At 53.1% G+C, this 15,500-nt stretch overlaps 2 protein-coding genes and 1 long non-coding RNA gene across 6 annotated transcripts in view; 2 read left to right on the forward strand and 1 right to left on the reverse strand.

Annotated features, from left to right (window-relative positions):
* Positions 1 to 772: 772 nt before the first annotated feature.
* Positions 773 to 7,866, forward strand: NSMCE1 (NSE1 component of SMC5/6 complex). Of its 2 annotated transcripts, XM_088151928.1 has the most exons (7): positions 773 to 1,041; positions 1,584 to 1,705; positions 2,033 to 2,110; positions 4,076 to 4,222; positions 4,329 to 4,445; positions 5,169 to 5,289; positions 7,256 to 7,866. In XM_088151928.1, the coding sequence occupies exons 1-7, from the start codon at positions 924 to 926 to the stop codon at positions 7,348 to 7,350; spliced, it is 798 nt and encodes a 265-aa protein (XP_088008054.1). In that variant the 5' UTR covers positions 773 to 923; the 3' UTR covers positions 7,351 to 7,866. The 2 variants fall into 2 exon arrangements, with proteins under 2 accessions (XP_088008054.1, XP_088008062.1); XM_088151936.1 differs by lacking the exon at positions 2,033 to 2,110.
* On the reverse strand, positions 7,472 to 12,043 carry KDM8 (lysine demethylase 8 (putative)). Of its 2 annotated transcripts, XM_088151911.1 has the most exons (7): positions 11,527 to 12,041; positions 11,265 to 11,425; positions 10,897 to 11,029; positions 10,523 to 10,564; positions 8,889 to 9,038; positions 8,384 to 8,476; positions 7,472 to 8,181 (listed from the first exon to the last, which is right to left on the reverse strand). In XM_088151911.1, exons 1-7 carry the CDS (start codon positions 11,989 to 11,991, stop codon positions 8,017 to 8,019), a joined length of 1,209 nt encoding a protein of 402 aa, XP_088008037.1. In that variant the 5' UTR covers positions 11,992 to 12,041; the 3' UTR covers positions 7,472 to 8,016. The 2 variants fall into 2 exon arrangements, with proteins under 2 accessions (XP_088008037.1, XP_088008043.1); XM_088151917.1 differs by lacking the exon at positions 8,384 to 8,476 and having other exon boundaries at positions 11,527 to 12,043.
* A 206-nt stretch (positions 12,044 to 12,249) lies between these two features.
* LOC148216948 (uncharacterized) overlaps positions 12,250 to 15,500 on the forward strand; it is a 40,034-nt gene continuing 36,783 nt past the window's right edge. For both annotated transcript variants that reach the window (XR_015798124.1, XR_015798125.1), the window contains exon 1: positions 12,250 to 12,961. This is a non-coding gene — a long non-coding RNA (uncharacterized LOC148216948). The remainder of the gene's footprint in view (positions 12,962 to 15,500) is intronic.

Here is a 15,500-nt window from a genome sequence, read left to right on the forward strand (position 1 = left end):
CAAACTGCCCAGGAAGAAAAGCACGCATTGCCTGATTACGTAAAAGACAGCCAAGAACAAGCACTGATGCAAGTTAAAAATTGGAACTTACTGACTGTACAGGAAACAAAACATAAATATCAAAATAATATAATAAAAACGCAAACAGAACGCGGGCAAGGAAAAGCATTACACGGTCAATTTCTGCAAACGACCGAGGGGAAAGTGGATAAAGGTAAAACCTGGCCACGGCTTGCACCTGGAACATTAAAAAAAGGAACCGAAGGCCTGATTCTGGCTGCTCGAGAGCAGCTGGTCGAGCTAGCGCAGCCGAGGCCAGAGCCGAACAGTCATCCAACGGCTGCGCGGCGAAGCAGCAGGCCGCGCGCTCCGCTCGCGCAAGGAAGCGCGCAAACCGCCGCGAGCGCGCCGTCGCCGTCGCCCCTGCGGAATCCGCCGTCTGCCGGGAGTGAAAATGGGCGGGGCCCGCGGCTGAGCGAGCGGGTTAAGACGCTGCGGGGTTCCCGCGCGCCAGCCGAAGCGGCCTCGGCGCGTGAGACGCCGGACTGCGCCGCGGCCGGGTGGCTGGCTGGCTGGGAGGGACGGTGGCCGACGCGGCCGCGCCGGAGGCCCAGAGCCGGGGCGACCGCCGGGCGGCCGCTCCCAGAAGCCTCGGGTCGGGCGGCGCCTAGAAAACCGGCCTGGGCCCGCGCCGCCCGTGGCGACAGTCCGCTCCTCGGGAAGAGCCGACGCGAGGGAAGGCCGGCCCGGCCCGGCCCTTCCTCAGCGCCCCCCGGGCCGCGCGCAGCCGCTTCGAGGACGCCGCCGGGGCCGAACCGCCCTGTCCCGCGCCGGCGGGGAAGCGGAAGCCGGGCGGGCTGCGGCTGCGAGGGCGGCGCCCCGTCGGCGAGGCCGGTCCGCGGCCCGGAAGCCCGCCCCCCGCGATGGCCGCCCTGCTGAGCGACGCGCACCGGCGCTTCCTGCAGGCGCTGCTGGCCCGCGGCGTGGCCGAGGCGCCCGAGGCGGAGCGGCTGCGGCGGCTGTGCTGCCAGCGGCACCAGGGTCAGTCGCGCCCCGCTCCGTCCGCGCGGCTCCGCCGGGCTCCCCCGTCGCCTCTGCCGCGGCGCAGCAGCCTGGGGCCTCTGCGCCGCCTCGGCTCGCTTCCTGCTGCGGGGAGGGGGAGCGCGGCCTCCCCGGCCAGCCCGAGCCCGGGCCTCCCTTTCCCTCTCAGCCCCCCCCCCCCCGCCATGGTCTCCAGTGCCTTTGGCTGGCGGGCTTGGTGCCCCTTCCCGCTCGCCGCCCCTGCGAAGGCGCATCCCCTCATTGTGGGCACGAAAGGGAGGGGTGGGGCCCGTTAATGTCACCGCCGGATGTGCTGTGCTGGAGCGAGAGTTTGGCTGGCCCCCCAGCCAGTCGGGGTGCGAGGGAGAAGGGCAGCCGGCCCTTCTGCCTCTGCCAGCCCGCCGTGGGCAGGGCTGCCTGTGGTCTCCTGACTCCAGGGCCTCTTCCTCGAGGCGTCCTTGGAGCTGCCAGGGGCTGTGTGTGTCTTTTTGTCTGTGGCTATGTGACAAGGTGATCCGTTTTCCCATTATGTCTCCTGCCAGTCAGTTATGTGAATGATCAACTGGATGATTTCATCAGTGCCCTGAATGTACGGCTGCAACCTTTATCCATGGAGATCAGGAAAGGCACTGCGGAAGAAAATGGGAAAACATACTTTGCCCTGGTAAGGTGGTATGCTACCAGCTTAGAATGCCCCTTGCCATGTGCAAGCAACAGGAAAGGAAGCTGTCCATTGAAGGAGGAGGGGTGGTTAAGTCTAAAACCTTCCATCATTCCCACTGATCTTAAGGATAGAATTATCGTCATTGCTCTGAACTGCTTCAGTTGTGGGGGGGGGGAGGCAGCCCTCGGCTGAAGGAGGGGCTCGCCAGGACAGGTCTGGGCTGAGGTGCTCCCAGTGCGCTGGAGACCAAGTTGGCCTGGGCTACTTCAGAGCCTCCCTGTGGCCAGCAGCCAACCCCCGCCTTTGCATATTCATTTCTAATCCTAGGTGAATCTGGCAGAAACGGACATTACCAAAATGGCAAGTGACTTCTCTGAAAGCGAACTAGAGCTGTTCAAAAAAACAGTAAGTAGGCCAGGACCTCTGCTGGGTTGATGCACTGAACACAGCCCTCAAGAGCACCACCAAAATGTTTGGCCAAATGTTCTTCCAGCCAGAGCGGGGAGGAAACAGAGCCTTGCAGGGCATTCCTCTAGGCTGCGGAGGCTTGCAGGTGGCTGTCACCTGTCCAGCGAGGGACCTCCTCTTCTCAGCCTTGGGTAAAATAGCATTCAGAGCTCGGTCTGATGGAGAACCGAGAAAGAGAAAAGAACCAGGACCTTTGTCATGTTCTTGGGGGCACCTGCCAGTTGAGGGCGGTCAGCATTGACTCATGGCAGAGGGAGCAAAAACACAGAGTTTTGAGGTACCTTAAGACTGAAACAGTGATTGAATTGGGAGCTATAGATGAAAATAGATTCAGTTAAGTTTCTCCTCTGTAGGTAATTTCGACCCTGTTTGTTTGTTTTACTTTTACATTTGAGTTTATACTGCAGTTGGACAGGTGCCTGATTTAAATCCCTCATGTGTGTGACTCTGTTCATTGGATAGGTTTATGAAGTAGTCTGGATAGAAGCTGGAGCCATGTGAATATGTGGCGCATTTATTGGCTTCCTTATATCCTTTGTTCAATTTTACAATACTGAAGCTAGCCTACCTTCAAGTAGATAGCAGGATGAAAGTAACAGAATTCTGAGGGAACTTTGCAAAGTTTTTTGTGGACAGGTGCTCCGTATAATAAAGATTTCTTTTAAAAACTCTTAGGCAGAGAACTAGCTTCTGTAGCAGCAGCAGGTGAAGGCCCTGGCATGCCATGGGGGGACCACTTTGGATCCCCCCTCAGCCAGGATGTGCCATTCGTTTTCTCTCCATTAATTCTGCTGCAGAGGATTCTTGTGGGAGAGGGAGGATGAGAAGAACAATTCTTGACACGTACATCATTTCCTATAAGTTTTAGCAACCCCTGGATCTCAAGTATTTTGTGTTGTAACAGTGGCCTGAATATGTTCTAAATAATCCAAATACGAAGTCTTTAGTGCTGAGCTTGGTTGGTTGTTGCACTGAAGATGTTACCTAGCTGGGTAACAAAACGTTTGCAAGAAAACAACCAAGCTCAGAGAACCCCAAGGACTCCACAGTTCAACCCTGAGCTACAGATATTCTCTTCTGTTGGAATCATCCAAATAATTGGAGATGACCAATCACCAAAATATTTTCCTGGAGTGGGCCTGATGAGAAGTGGTGGTGGTTCTACAGAACATAGTCCAGACCTGAAACTTCTTTTATCCTTAGCTTTTTTTTTTTTCTTTTGCCTGAAGCATATCACTAATTTTAGGATACAGGACTTTCTTTCTCTTCTTTCTTGGCCCACATGATCTGTAAGGAGGTGTATAAAGGGAAAAAAACAAAAACAAATCTTTCCAGTGCTGTAGCCATACCTACCTATTGCAGGAAAAATAAGCATTTGTGCTACCTTAAAAACAAACACATTTATTCAGCTTTTGTGAACGATGGTTCAGTTCCTACAGAGACTAACCTTCTTCGCTGGAAGAGGCTGCAAACTGATGGGACTAGGACACTCCTGATTTGAGCTGAAGTGCCCTTTGGAGGACAGTCCTTAGACTCCGTCCATTTCAGGAGGGGACAGTGCTGCTTTTCTTGCTGCTGCTTTGGCAACAAGAGTGCATCCCTGAGGAGAAGGCGGTGGTGGGATTTGCACTGCTGTGTGGAGGGGTGCAGAACCAGGGATGCAATAGCAGCTCTCAGAGCCTCAGTTTGTAGGTGAAGAAAAATATGATTCTTGAAGAGATAATAGGCACTCTGCCTCTGAGGTCCTGTTGGGGCAGGGAAAGAGGGGTAATAACCCTTCAGGTCACACCATTCTGGACTGGCAGCTATGTGGGGAGGGAGTGCCTAAGATGTGGCATCCCGTGTCTGCCCGGCTGAACATTTGCAGCTTGTCCTAAGTAGGGAAGTGCTTTGTTTTTGCAGATGGACCTGATCCTGCTGTCTGGGAATGGCTTTGCATCATCCACCGAGATCTTGAACTTGGCCGACAAGTTGAAGCCAAAGAAAATGAAGAAAATGGAGGTGGAGCAAGTGCTTCAACAGCTGGTGCAGAAAAAGTGGCTTTGTGAGGTGCTGGCCCGAAGACCTGTCTCCTAGCCATGTCTCCTAGCACATTAGGGAGATAGTGCTGGTGGGCTCCAAGGTTGATTAATAGCATGTTAATTCTGTTCTACAGAAAGAAGGGGAGTACACCCTGCACACCCGCAGCATCCTTGAACTGGAGCAGTACATTTTCCGCCATTACCCAGAGTCTGCCCGGAAATGCCATATCTGCCACAGCCTTTCCATTCAGGTAACTCTACTGGCCCTTCTTGCAGCAGCTGTAAAAAATCAGAAGTTTGGTAATTAATGTTCAACCAACATTTTACTAAAAGGCATGAGCTTTCATGAGCTGTATCTCATGCCTTGTAATAAAATTGGTTAGTAGAAAAAGGTGCTACCAGACTCCTCCTGATGTTTGGCCACCATAGACTAATGCAGCTCTTCTCCTACAGTGTCCAGCTGTAAGTAGATGATGGGCCAAGTTGCAGAAAAGAAAAGTTTCCCACGTCCACTGTGTATGAATTCCTGCCCATCTAGCACCTTTTCCTTGGACTTAGTGCAGAAGTGGAGCCTCCCTGCTCAAGTGGCTCAGCCTCTTTGGAAGTTTGGAGGATCCTCTCTGGCTCTTGGGAGTGGGTGGATGGTTTTTTGTGAGCAGGATTGCCCTTCTTGGTTCTGGAGGGGCATGGCACTAGAATGGGTGAGGCTAAAAATACCTAAAATCCACTGAATACATTTCTAGAATTTTAGAACAGGGCAGCTGGTAATAATAGAACGGGACAAGTCTAACCAAGTGAGTTTATGGGGAGGGGGAGGGGGTTAAAGCGGTGAGATGGGGGCCTGGAGATTCTGGGAGTATCATTTTGTCCCAGTCCATCAAAACCCCTAAGAGGCAAAATTATTTGCTCAAAGGCACGGACATCTCCCTAATCCATTCGTGTCATTCAACTTCATGGGACTTTTTCCATTTCAGAATCAAGTGTGTGGAAACTGTGGGATTGTGGTACATTGGTCTTGTCTTTCGAAGTACTTCCAAGCACAACCAGAGCCACGGTGCCCTCACTGCAAACAGTTCTGGCTTCACAAGTTTCCAGGTAAAACTCTCGGGGAGGGGGGGCGGGGGTGGAGGTGGGGAAATAAAATACCTGTTTTTCACATGGTGGGGAGGGCAGTCTGATTGCAGCATCTGATTGACAGGGTTGATTTGGCCTTTTTCCCATTTTGAGTAGCACAAGGCATTGCTTTGTGCTGGAAGATGCAGCCTCATTCAAATACAAAGAGAGGCTTTTTAGCTCTTATTCGGAGGGGACGACCAAAGAAAAACAAGAATGTTTCGAAAGTGGAAAGCTGGCTTTGGCAAGGATCTCAGCTATTTTCTCACATATCAAAGCCTTTTAATGGGTTGAATTCTCCTGCCATCACAATAAAAGCGCCAGCTTCAGGATGTGAAAATACACTGTTGTAGCATACAGGTAGTCTTTGCCTAACGACCACATTTGGGACTGGCACTTCCATCGGTAAGCGATACGGTCATTAGGCGAAATATCATGTGACCCCATCACTTAGCAACAGCAATCCCGGCAGCCACCGTTAAGTGAATGCCCGTTAGGTAAGGCAACTTCTTGCCAGCAAGTTGGCAGGAAGTTGCAGGCCCTAGGTGCTGCTGGGCAAGGGAGGGAGCGAGGGGGTCCGTAGGAGGGTTGGGGAGGGTGCACAAGGGCCTCAGAACCACTTGGATTTTCATCGAAGTTGAGGTTTCAGAAGCCTCTCCACTCTGAAGGCTGAAAATCCTGGTTGGATTTTGGCACAGAGTTTCTTTACTCAGCCCCCAGAGACAAAGGGGAGTCCTCTTGGCAAGCAGCAGCAGCTTGCAATTGCAAAGTACCCCATGTTCATGTGATCACCATTTGCAATCTTCCCCAGAAGGGCAATGGGGAAGCCCACAGGGAAGGTTGCAGGTCACTGCCACCCGCTTTGCTCCTTTCTCATCTGAATAATATGCTGCTGTGGCTGGTCTGTTTGGGTCTCTTTCAGGCTTGGCAAGGTGAAGCGGCCACCCAAGGAAGGGGACCAGGCTGGGATCAGCTCCTCTCTCTGCCAGAGGAAGAAAAGGCTTCTCTCCCCACCCCAGCAGCTTTCCCTCGCCTCTTCCCCTCCCTTGGCTCAAGCTCCCCTCACGCACACAAAGGACAGGCTGCAGCCCCTGAGGAGCAGCCCAGGGCCCAGGTGTAGAGTGTCCCACTCCAGAAGCAAAAGAGGTGCTGAGAGTGCAGTCAGAACCTGTCCGTGGGCATTGCTCTCTCCACTGGCTGGCATCAGGACAGCTGGCACAGTGAGCACAGCTCCTGCTCCATGTGCCAAGGTTGCACCACTTTTGGGGGGAGGGGAGAGGCAGGGAGGCCAGAGAGAGGAGTCATTAATGGGGAAATTGAGGCAGGCTCTGGCTGGGCACTCTCTGTGCCTCTTTCGCTTCTGACATGGGACTCTGTCTGTGCCCAAGCCCTGGGCCATCTCCTCCACTGCAGCCTGTCGTTTTCTCGGCTTCCTTTCCACACGTGAGGGGAGCTTAGGTGGTGGAGTGCTTACTGCTTCAAAGGGGAAAAGGGGATGGAAAGAGCTGCTGTGGTGGGGAGGGAAACCATTTTTCTCCTCAGGTAGAGAGAAAGGAGCTGGACGCAGCCCAGTGCCCTTCCTTAGACAGCTTCTCCTCCTAGCCAAGCCTGAAAGACACAAGCAAACCAGTCACAGCAGTGCATTACCTTCCCTGCTGGCTTCCCCATTTGACTTTCTGGGGAAGCCGGCAGGAAAGATTGCAAATGGCAATCACATGATCACAGGGCGCTTGGCAACCAGTCATAAGTGTGAACAAATTGCCAAGGACCCAGATTGCAATCACATGACTGCAGAGGCACTGCAGTGGCTGTAACCTTGGGCATGTGTCATAAATCCCTTCATTCAGTGCTATCATAACTTCAAACAGTTGCTGAGCAAATGGTCATTAAGCAAGGACTATATCTTCCTTCTTCAGCTCATCTTTCATTTTCCCCCTTGCAACTGCAGAATTCAGCCCTCCCAGCCACCTGCCCTTGAGCACCAGGGAAGAGAGCAGGAAGGTGTCCAGGATGGGCCCCAGGCAGCAGCAACAGCCTCTCTGACCTCTCAGAAGATATGGAACTGCGGGTTCTGTGGACGCACCTGGGACAGCAGCTGGGCAAAATAATGGCTGTGCTGGTATTGAAGGGCTCACACTGCTGTTTTTGTCAATAGCCATTTTGCTTTAGTTTTTTTTTTTTGCTTTGAATGGTACCTGGGCTGCTGGCCTGCCTCTTACTGCTTGGAGTGTTGTCCTCAACATTTCTCCTTTATTTTATGAAGGAAGCTACCATAGGCAGGGCTCTATTCCGCTTAGCACAACTGGGATACCTCTCAGAACCTTGAGAAAAGCTACTCCAGCGGGCTGCCCCTGCCTCTCCCCAAAGACAACTAACTGCCTCTTGCTGCCAGCATCACTCATCCTCTCTGAATTTGTGAGTTGTAGAGCAGTTAAGGGGCTTTTGATTTCATTGCATATCTCACCCAAGAACCCCTTTGGGACTCTGCAGGATGACTTGCTTAAGTGAGTGACATGAGATCTTCTACTGAGAAATAAACTTGGGACGGAACATTGCAAAGTCTGTTATTCCGATGCATTTGCATGTAGAAGGGCCCAGAAGGCTAGGCTGTTCAGTCTTTGGATGGGTGTGCTTTTCTGGGATCGGCCGTGGCACTCATGTTTGTACCGATTCTTTGTCTCGAAAGGGCTTTTCTGTTCTCAACATAAGCTAAGACCACCAGAAGCTAACAGAGAAGCTGGTGTCTAGGGCTCGAACATAATGCCAGTAATTGGCTGGGATAAACAGAACCTGTCCAGGGCTCAAGACACAGTCTTGAAATGCAGCTGCTTTGAACTTAGGAAATTTTACTAAGTTGGGGTCTTCCACATCAACCTGCAAAAGAAAGGTCTTTTTTAGATCATTGGATTAGATGCTTTAGGAAGCATAAGAACACATTTCCTACACCATCAGAAAACAGGGAAGAAATGTGTCATTGTCCCCAAGTGCTGAGGCAAAGGCTCTTTGGGCAGCCAGCTTTAAAAATCACAGTGGAACAAGTGAGTGGCCATTGCTTTGGGTCGCAGGCATCACCCACCTGGCTGGTATTGTGAAGAAGGTGGCTATCATATGGATAGAGTTTTTCAGACTGATCAGGAGAGTATAGGCGGATATATTTGCGCCCCATCACCTGAAAATGGGAATGTAAGAAGTTAACTGCCTGTAACGATGGGTAGTTGTACTTTAATCATTTGCCTACCCTTCTCTCAGACGTTCTGGACTACACCCTGGAATATCTGATCGTGACATGGGATGGCATCAGATTTCTTCTCTTATAGTAGAAGAAAAGCCATTGACAACAGCTCTTTTTCTGCCAATTCACAGGCCAGAAGTTAGCAACCTGCCACAAAGGCATTTGGAACACTAACAAATATCTCCAGATGTCCCATCAATGCTTTGAGGCAGTGGGAAACACTCTCTTACCTGGTGACCCCAGAAGTTGGGTAAAGATGTTGCCCCTGTATATTACTGAGAGGAAAATGACAAGGGGTCACTGTTGTCTCTGCCCTGGCAAGAGCTTCTGAAGGATGTAAAGAACAAACCTGGACCAAGAAATTTTGTTGTGGATCCTGGTGAAGAGGTGAGATGGTCCCTGCTGGACCAAACCAGGCATTGATGGTGATCTCCTCTTCATCATCTTTGCCCAGGCAACAATAATCTGGGATGCCAATATCTTGCTTCAGCTCTGGGATCTGGTGATGACCCATCAGAAATAAAAGTCAAGAGTGTGTCCAATTTATTGTACCATGCAGAGAGCAAGGTATGTTTGTACCTTTCCGTTAAAATGCTCAGGTGGCTTACGGTAGTTAATTATACAGCATAAGAACCATCAGGCAAGAAGAGAAATAAGGAGATGACAAAAAGAGAAACTTTTTAGCTGGGGAAATGTGATGAGCTAATGATGTGCTGCTGTGGGGGGGAGGGCAGCGCTCAGCTTCCTGCATGAGACAAGTGGGAACGAACGAGAAACAGTGAACGCTGCCACGATGACACATAATGCAAGTTAATGGGTAAGTGGCTTTCGAGTAAATTGTTCCTATTAAACAGAATGGATAGTTTTGGGTCTGACAGGCATTCTGATAGGTTTTATTGGATGAGGGAATGATCTCTCTTCTCCAAATAAAAGGTGCAGTCATGGCAGCGTGAATGTCTTTGATCAAAGTTTCCTCTATGTAAAGATTCATAGGTGTAACTTTTCCCCAGCAATAGTAGGACGCATTAGGCTAACATGCCTTTTTACTGGATCAACCCCGTTCGCTCACCCAAGAGCTGGCAGCAGTTGGCTTCACACCATCTGTACAGGGCACTTGTTCCTTGCATGCTCCTCTGACAGAAGCTTGGATATCAGAGAGACTGACAGCCAAACATGGGTTCCACATTCCCCCGCTACTTTGTGGGATGTTGCCCAAAAGACCTCCTGCCTGGCTGGATGGTACTGTGTGATGGTCTATGGCAGCTTATAGGCAAAGTATTTCTGCCCTGGGATCCACCATGCTCAGTCCCTGATGCTGAGCCATTCTCTCCCTTGCTCAGGGTGCCTCTTTGGTGAGAGTGAGGGGAAGAAAAGAGTCAGGGCAAGCTTGCTAGAAAACTGGAATAATACTGGATGTAGGCACGTGCTCAATTCCATGCCGTTTAGACTAAGCACGGCTGCCTTGTGCAAGTACGTTTCCACAGTGAGAGATGCATCAATCCAATACTTGCTATGCAACCATACCAATGGCAGCTTTACCACTGGGGGTGGGCAATGGGATTTTGCTGTGGAATCTAAGGGTCCTCCTTTCAACTCCTCCCTGTGACAAATGGCAACAGCAGCCTTCCCCAGTGCAGTGTTTTGCAGCATAGCTCCCATCAATCCAGGCCAGTGTGGCAGATGATCTGCATCCATGATACAAAACATCTGAACAGCTTCAGGGTGAGGAAAGCTGCTGTAGCAGCACGAAACAACATGGCTGCTATAGTCCAAGTGGACAGGATCTTCTCCAGTAAAGTACAATTTGGGGGTGGGGAAGGATAGGCTTCTGACATCTGTTCATCAACAGGAATCTCTCTGTGGGCTGTGAAGGGTAATTGGAGGAGGCATGAGTCCTACTGCCTCTGAGAACACTCTTTGGGGTGCCATTCAGGGCAAAGGTAACCCCTATTTCCTAGGATTAGAAGTCATTTCCACATTTACCTGGTCAAAAAGCTGGTGCTGAGCAAGGTACCCATTGGGATTCTGGAATGAAAAGGAAGAGAGACAAATAAAAAGCAAGTCTTGTAGAGAAGCAAAGGATGTGGACCAAAACAGCCTTTGTAGCAGACTTTGGCCCCGCTATTTGTCCCTCTAAAACCCGAAGCACTGCCCTCCCATTTTCCACAAAGAGACGTTCTCTGTAACTCAAAATCTTGCACATTGTGCCTATGTCAAAATAGTTTCTTTTACTAAGACCATTTCTACCCTACCTTTTGACCACAAAATGTCCCCAAGGAGACTTCCAGATTAAGTTAGAAATGCTGATTCATTTCCCCTTTCCCAGACACTTATGTTGATGAAGAAAGAGCTCAGACCTCCTCCTCGATGTACTGGCTGATGAATTCCCCAACCGTCATGAGATTCTGGGACCAATCTTGGTCAGTGTAACGAGCTCCCAGCTCCACGGGGACAGTGCGGTTGCCAGCCAACTGCCGGATGTAATCCACGCTGCCGCAAGAAAAGCAAAAGGCTTCAACAGCAGACGTCGCTTCGTGCTTCCTCACAACATTTAGGGATCTTTTTTCCCACTATACAATGTCTCTACGACAGAGGCCTCGGGATGAGGCATATGCCCAGTCGGGTCCCATGCCAACACTGCCGGGGCACAGAGGAGACCCACTTCGAGAGCGGGGCATCAGGCTGCCACGGCCGCGGGAAACGGGAACGCCGGCGGGGACCTCACCTCCACTTGCGCAGGCACGGCCAGTGGTCCACGACGCCCTCCAGCACCAGCGGCGCCCCGGGCAGGAGGAAGCCCTCGCGGAAGCGCTGCAGGGACGGACGCCGCAGCCGGGCCAGCGCGAGACCCGCCGCCTGGGCCGGGGGGTGCTCCGTGCGCGGCCTCTGCGGGGGGGAGAGGCACGCAGGCAGGCAGGCGGGCCGGTCAGAGGGAGCCCGCCCCTCCCCTGGGCGCCCGCCCCTCCCCGCCCCTCTTGCCGGCCTACCTTGCGGGGCGGGCCCTGCGCGGCGGGCAGCAGGCGCTGCAGCAGCGCGGCCAGGCGGGCCAGCTCGGGGCCGGGCGCGCCCAGCAGCAGCCCCAGGTCGCAGGCGCGCAGGGCCTCTGCGCAGGGCCCCTGCGCGCGGCAGAGGCAGAGCGCGCGCAGCAGGCAGGCGTGGGTGAAGAGGCGGCGCCAGGCCGGGCCCACGCGGTGCCACGGGCCCTCCTGCAGCCGCTCCCAGGCCCAGTCGCCCAGCCGCTCGGCCGCCCGCAGGCAGGCCTCCCGCGCCGCCGCCGGCCACCCGCCCGGCGCCCCGGCCTGGCCCAGCAGCGCCGCCACCTGGCCCAGCAGCGCCGCCGCGCCCAGGCCCACCTCGCCCGCGCCCAGGCCCGGCCCGGCCTGCGCGGCGCGCAGCACCTCTGCCGGCTCCAGCGCGGCCCAGTCGGCCCCCTCCGCCGGCTCCCCGCTCATGGCCGCGGCGCCCGGAGACGCGCAGGCGCGGAGACGCCCCGCCGCGCCACTCTGAGGCGCCGCGGCCGCCCCGCGCCTGCGCAGACATGCGGCCCCTCCCCGGAGGCCGCGCGCCGTCGGGGAGCGGCGCTTCCGCAGAAGGCCGCCAGGTGGCGGGCTCTCCGGCTTCGTGCCAGAAGGGCTGGCGGCGCGGGGCGCGGCCTCCCTGGGGCGGCCGGATGCGCCCCGCTCAGCATGGGCGGGCCCCGCCCCCGCCCCCGCCCCCGCCCCGGCTTCGGCGGCTTTCAGGCGTCCCGAGGGCTGCGAGGGGCCTGGCCGCTCTCGTGGCGCCCCCCTTTGGCGCTCGACCCATTTCGTAGTCCCTGCCGGGTGCCGGGGCGCCTCGCTCCCCCCCGCGCAACGCAAGCGCGTGACGCCGCTGCGCCTCGCACGGCCCACGCAGCCCCTCCTCTGGTTGGTCCCGCTTCCGAGGCCCAGCCGTCGAAGGGCGCCGGGCCGGGCCGGGCCGGTTCAGAGCGGCGGGGCTGCCCGCCGGGCCCACCAGCCACCCTCGCCGCTTCTGCTCGTCGGAAGGTGGTGCCCGGAGAGGGACGCGGCTCTGCCCGGACGGCCCTGCGAGGCGCGGCGTCTGAGTTCCAGGCCGCCTCGCCCCTTTCAGGGGGCGGCCAGAGGATCACGCTGTCGGGCGCAGCTGGCCGGCAGCGGCGATCGAAGCCTCCCTGATTCGTCCCGACTTCTCGGGCGGGCGGTCCAGAGGAGAGGCTGCCGGGCCCGCTGCTGCTGCTGCTGCTGCTGCTGCTGCTGCTGCTGCTGCTGCTGCTGCTGCTGCTCCCGCTGGCGGGCCGGGGCTCGGCGCCGCTCCGCTCCGCTCCGCTCCGCTCCGCTCGTCCTCCCCAGCGGCGGTATCCGGAAGCCTCCTCTTGCTGTGGCCGCGTTCGGCGGGTTTTGCGTTTGTCGTTGCTCGTTTCAGGTACGCGAGGGGTCACCTCGCCCGTCCCCGCGCCTGGCAATGCTCGTTATTTATCCGTAGATGCGGTTGGCGAAGACATTTTCAAAAGCAAGAGTTTGTTTCCTCTGCCCTTGCCGCGCGCGCGCGTACACACACACACACACACACAGGATGACACACCGGCTGCTAATGCTGCGTGCGTGTGCATGTGGGCACCTTGGGAGAGAGAAATCTATCACAAACTTAGTAGACGTTTAGAAGATCTAGTAGAAAAGCAAGACCTAAAAGGCAATCGTGGCTATCAATCTGGCAGGTCTCTGATAAGTAGAGACGTGCCAGGCTGATAGCCGTGACTGCCCTCAGGTCATGCTTTTCTACTTCAAAAACAGCTTATAAAGCAGTATTCAAGATATAAAGCATTCGAATGGGCATGAGTAAAGCCTCTACACAAAACAGAGCCCAAAGCAGGAGTCTGTTACGCGATGGGATTTATCTAACTCCACTCATGCATGAATTGCACTCCCTTCGTTGGCATCCCGACCTCTTTCTCTGCCCTTCTTGAACCAGCATTCATTTCGCTTTGTGAATCCCCCTCTGTTCCTCTCCATCTTGTCCCCTTTGCACGGTTGGGGCTCAGATTTCCAAATACTCTGGGACAAAGCGAGGGCAGCGGTTTCAGTAAGAGGAGGATGGTCCAGTGTGTCTGAAGGAGGCAGATCTAGTGGGAGTTATTTCAAGAACAGACTTGCGTTCCCCGGAATGTTGTTCATTCTCTTGAGGGTCTCTGGAGACTCCCCTGGCTGGATTCAGTTGCGCCATGTTCCGGAAGTAAAGGCTTTTAGCAATCTCTGGCTAATTACAACAGAGACGTCGGACTGGTTGGAAAGTGCCTGCTCTGTGCAAATTCTTCTCCTGCAGTGCCTGAGAAGAGGCATCTGGCTGTGCAGTGTCCTTGTCTTCCCCAAGGATGACTGGGTCACTGGGTCAGGCTCTGGCCAGCTCTTGACAGGAGAACAGTCACGAAGCCTCAGTAGATATAATTGCCTGAGTGATTACTTAACACCCATCGTAGGAAGCCTTAAATTGTTCCCTTCAAATTAACATTCTTTTTTCACAGACAACAGCTGGTTCACAGCTTGAACGCAACAGCTAAGATAAATTAAATAAAAGAGGTAATAAAATTCAAACCTAATTTAATTTGTGGTACATGCAGATGCTGGCAACACTTTTAAAATACAACAAAATATGTGAATGTCAGCAAACTCCAATAACTGCATGGTTCTCATTACTGCAGAGGTCACAAAAACAAAATAAAGCAAGATTAATGTGCCAAGGCCCAAGGAAGAGTGACTCTCCTTGGAGGACCAAGACTTTGGAATACTCATTTTGGGGCTAGAGTGCCATCTCTCCTTTGCTGACCCCATCTGTTGTTTGCTGCATTGCCTCTGGAGAGGGGGTAAAGGTGGTGGTGGTGGTGGTGGTGATGTTGATAATGAAATATTTTATTCATATCCTGCCTTTCTATTTATGAAGTTGTGGTTTAGGTTAAGCATCATTTCAGATAGAGAGACATTTGCCAGCCTGGGTGCTTGAGTCAGGATGAGCAGAGTTCCCAATATATAATCATAGCATGTGGTAATTTTATTGTCTTCGTTGGTTTTTAGCATTATATGCTGTTTCTTTTGTGTTTTTGTTCTATGATTTTTTGTATGCTGCACAGAGTCATGTTGTCTGAGTTGGATGGCCATAATGATTCTTCAAATAAACAAACAAACAAACAAACAAATAAACCTACACAGAAGAAAAATAAATAATTAAAATGTTCCTTGGAAAATAAGCTCAGAAAAATTGGAGAACCTATAATACAAGCGTTGGACTTTTCTGTAGTTGATCTGTGCTACTATTGTTACAGTTTGTGGCAACGGCTTCCTTGCTAATGAACTTTCTTCTTTTAATCAGCAACGGAAGACTTAGAATCATAGAATCTTAGGATTGGGAAAAGCCGTTTTGTTGAATCCTCTGCTTTATTCAGGGATCTAAATGAAAGCACCCTGGTTTCGCCCTAGACTGTCTTCTGCTCTGCAAGAGACACTGGGAATTTTCTTATGGAGCTGGCAAGAATTCAGAGGGGAAGATGGGAGGAGGGACCTTACACAGTATTAAGGAACTTTGTGGGCAGGGGTGACACCATCAGTAGGGCAATATGAGGTTTTGTAGCTTGTGGAGTCAGAAAGGTTGTGGGTTTGGAAGGCTGAATTTCCCATGGCTCAGAATAATAGGAGAGTCAATTTGGTGTAGTGGCTAAGTCATCAGCTAGAAACCGGGAGACCATGAATTCTAGTCCCGCACAAAGCCAGCTGGGTGACCTTGGGCCAGTCCTTTTCTCTCAGCCCTAGGAAGGAAGCAATGGCAAACTACTTCTGAAAAACCTTGCCAAGAAAACTGCAGGGACTAGTCCCTCAGAAGGGATACACACAGACACCCCGAATGATAGGCTTTCTCTGTCTAGATGGCCTATAAAAGTGTTCTTCTCTAGTTTATATGGCAAGGGAAAAAACCA

This window comes from Python bivittatus, unplaced genomic scaffold, assembly GCF_059951505.1.
Source record: "Python bivittatus isolate LINGU-HERP-01145 unplaced genomic scaffold, Pbiv_v1 ctg000030_np1212, whole genome shotgun sequence".
NCBI lineage: Eukaryota > Metazoa > Chordata > Lepidosauria > Squamata > Pythonidae > Python > Python bivittatus.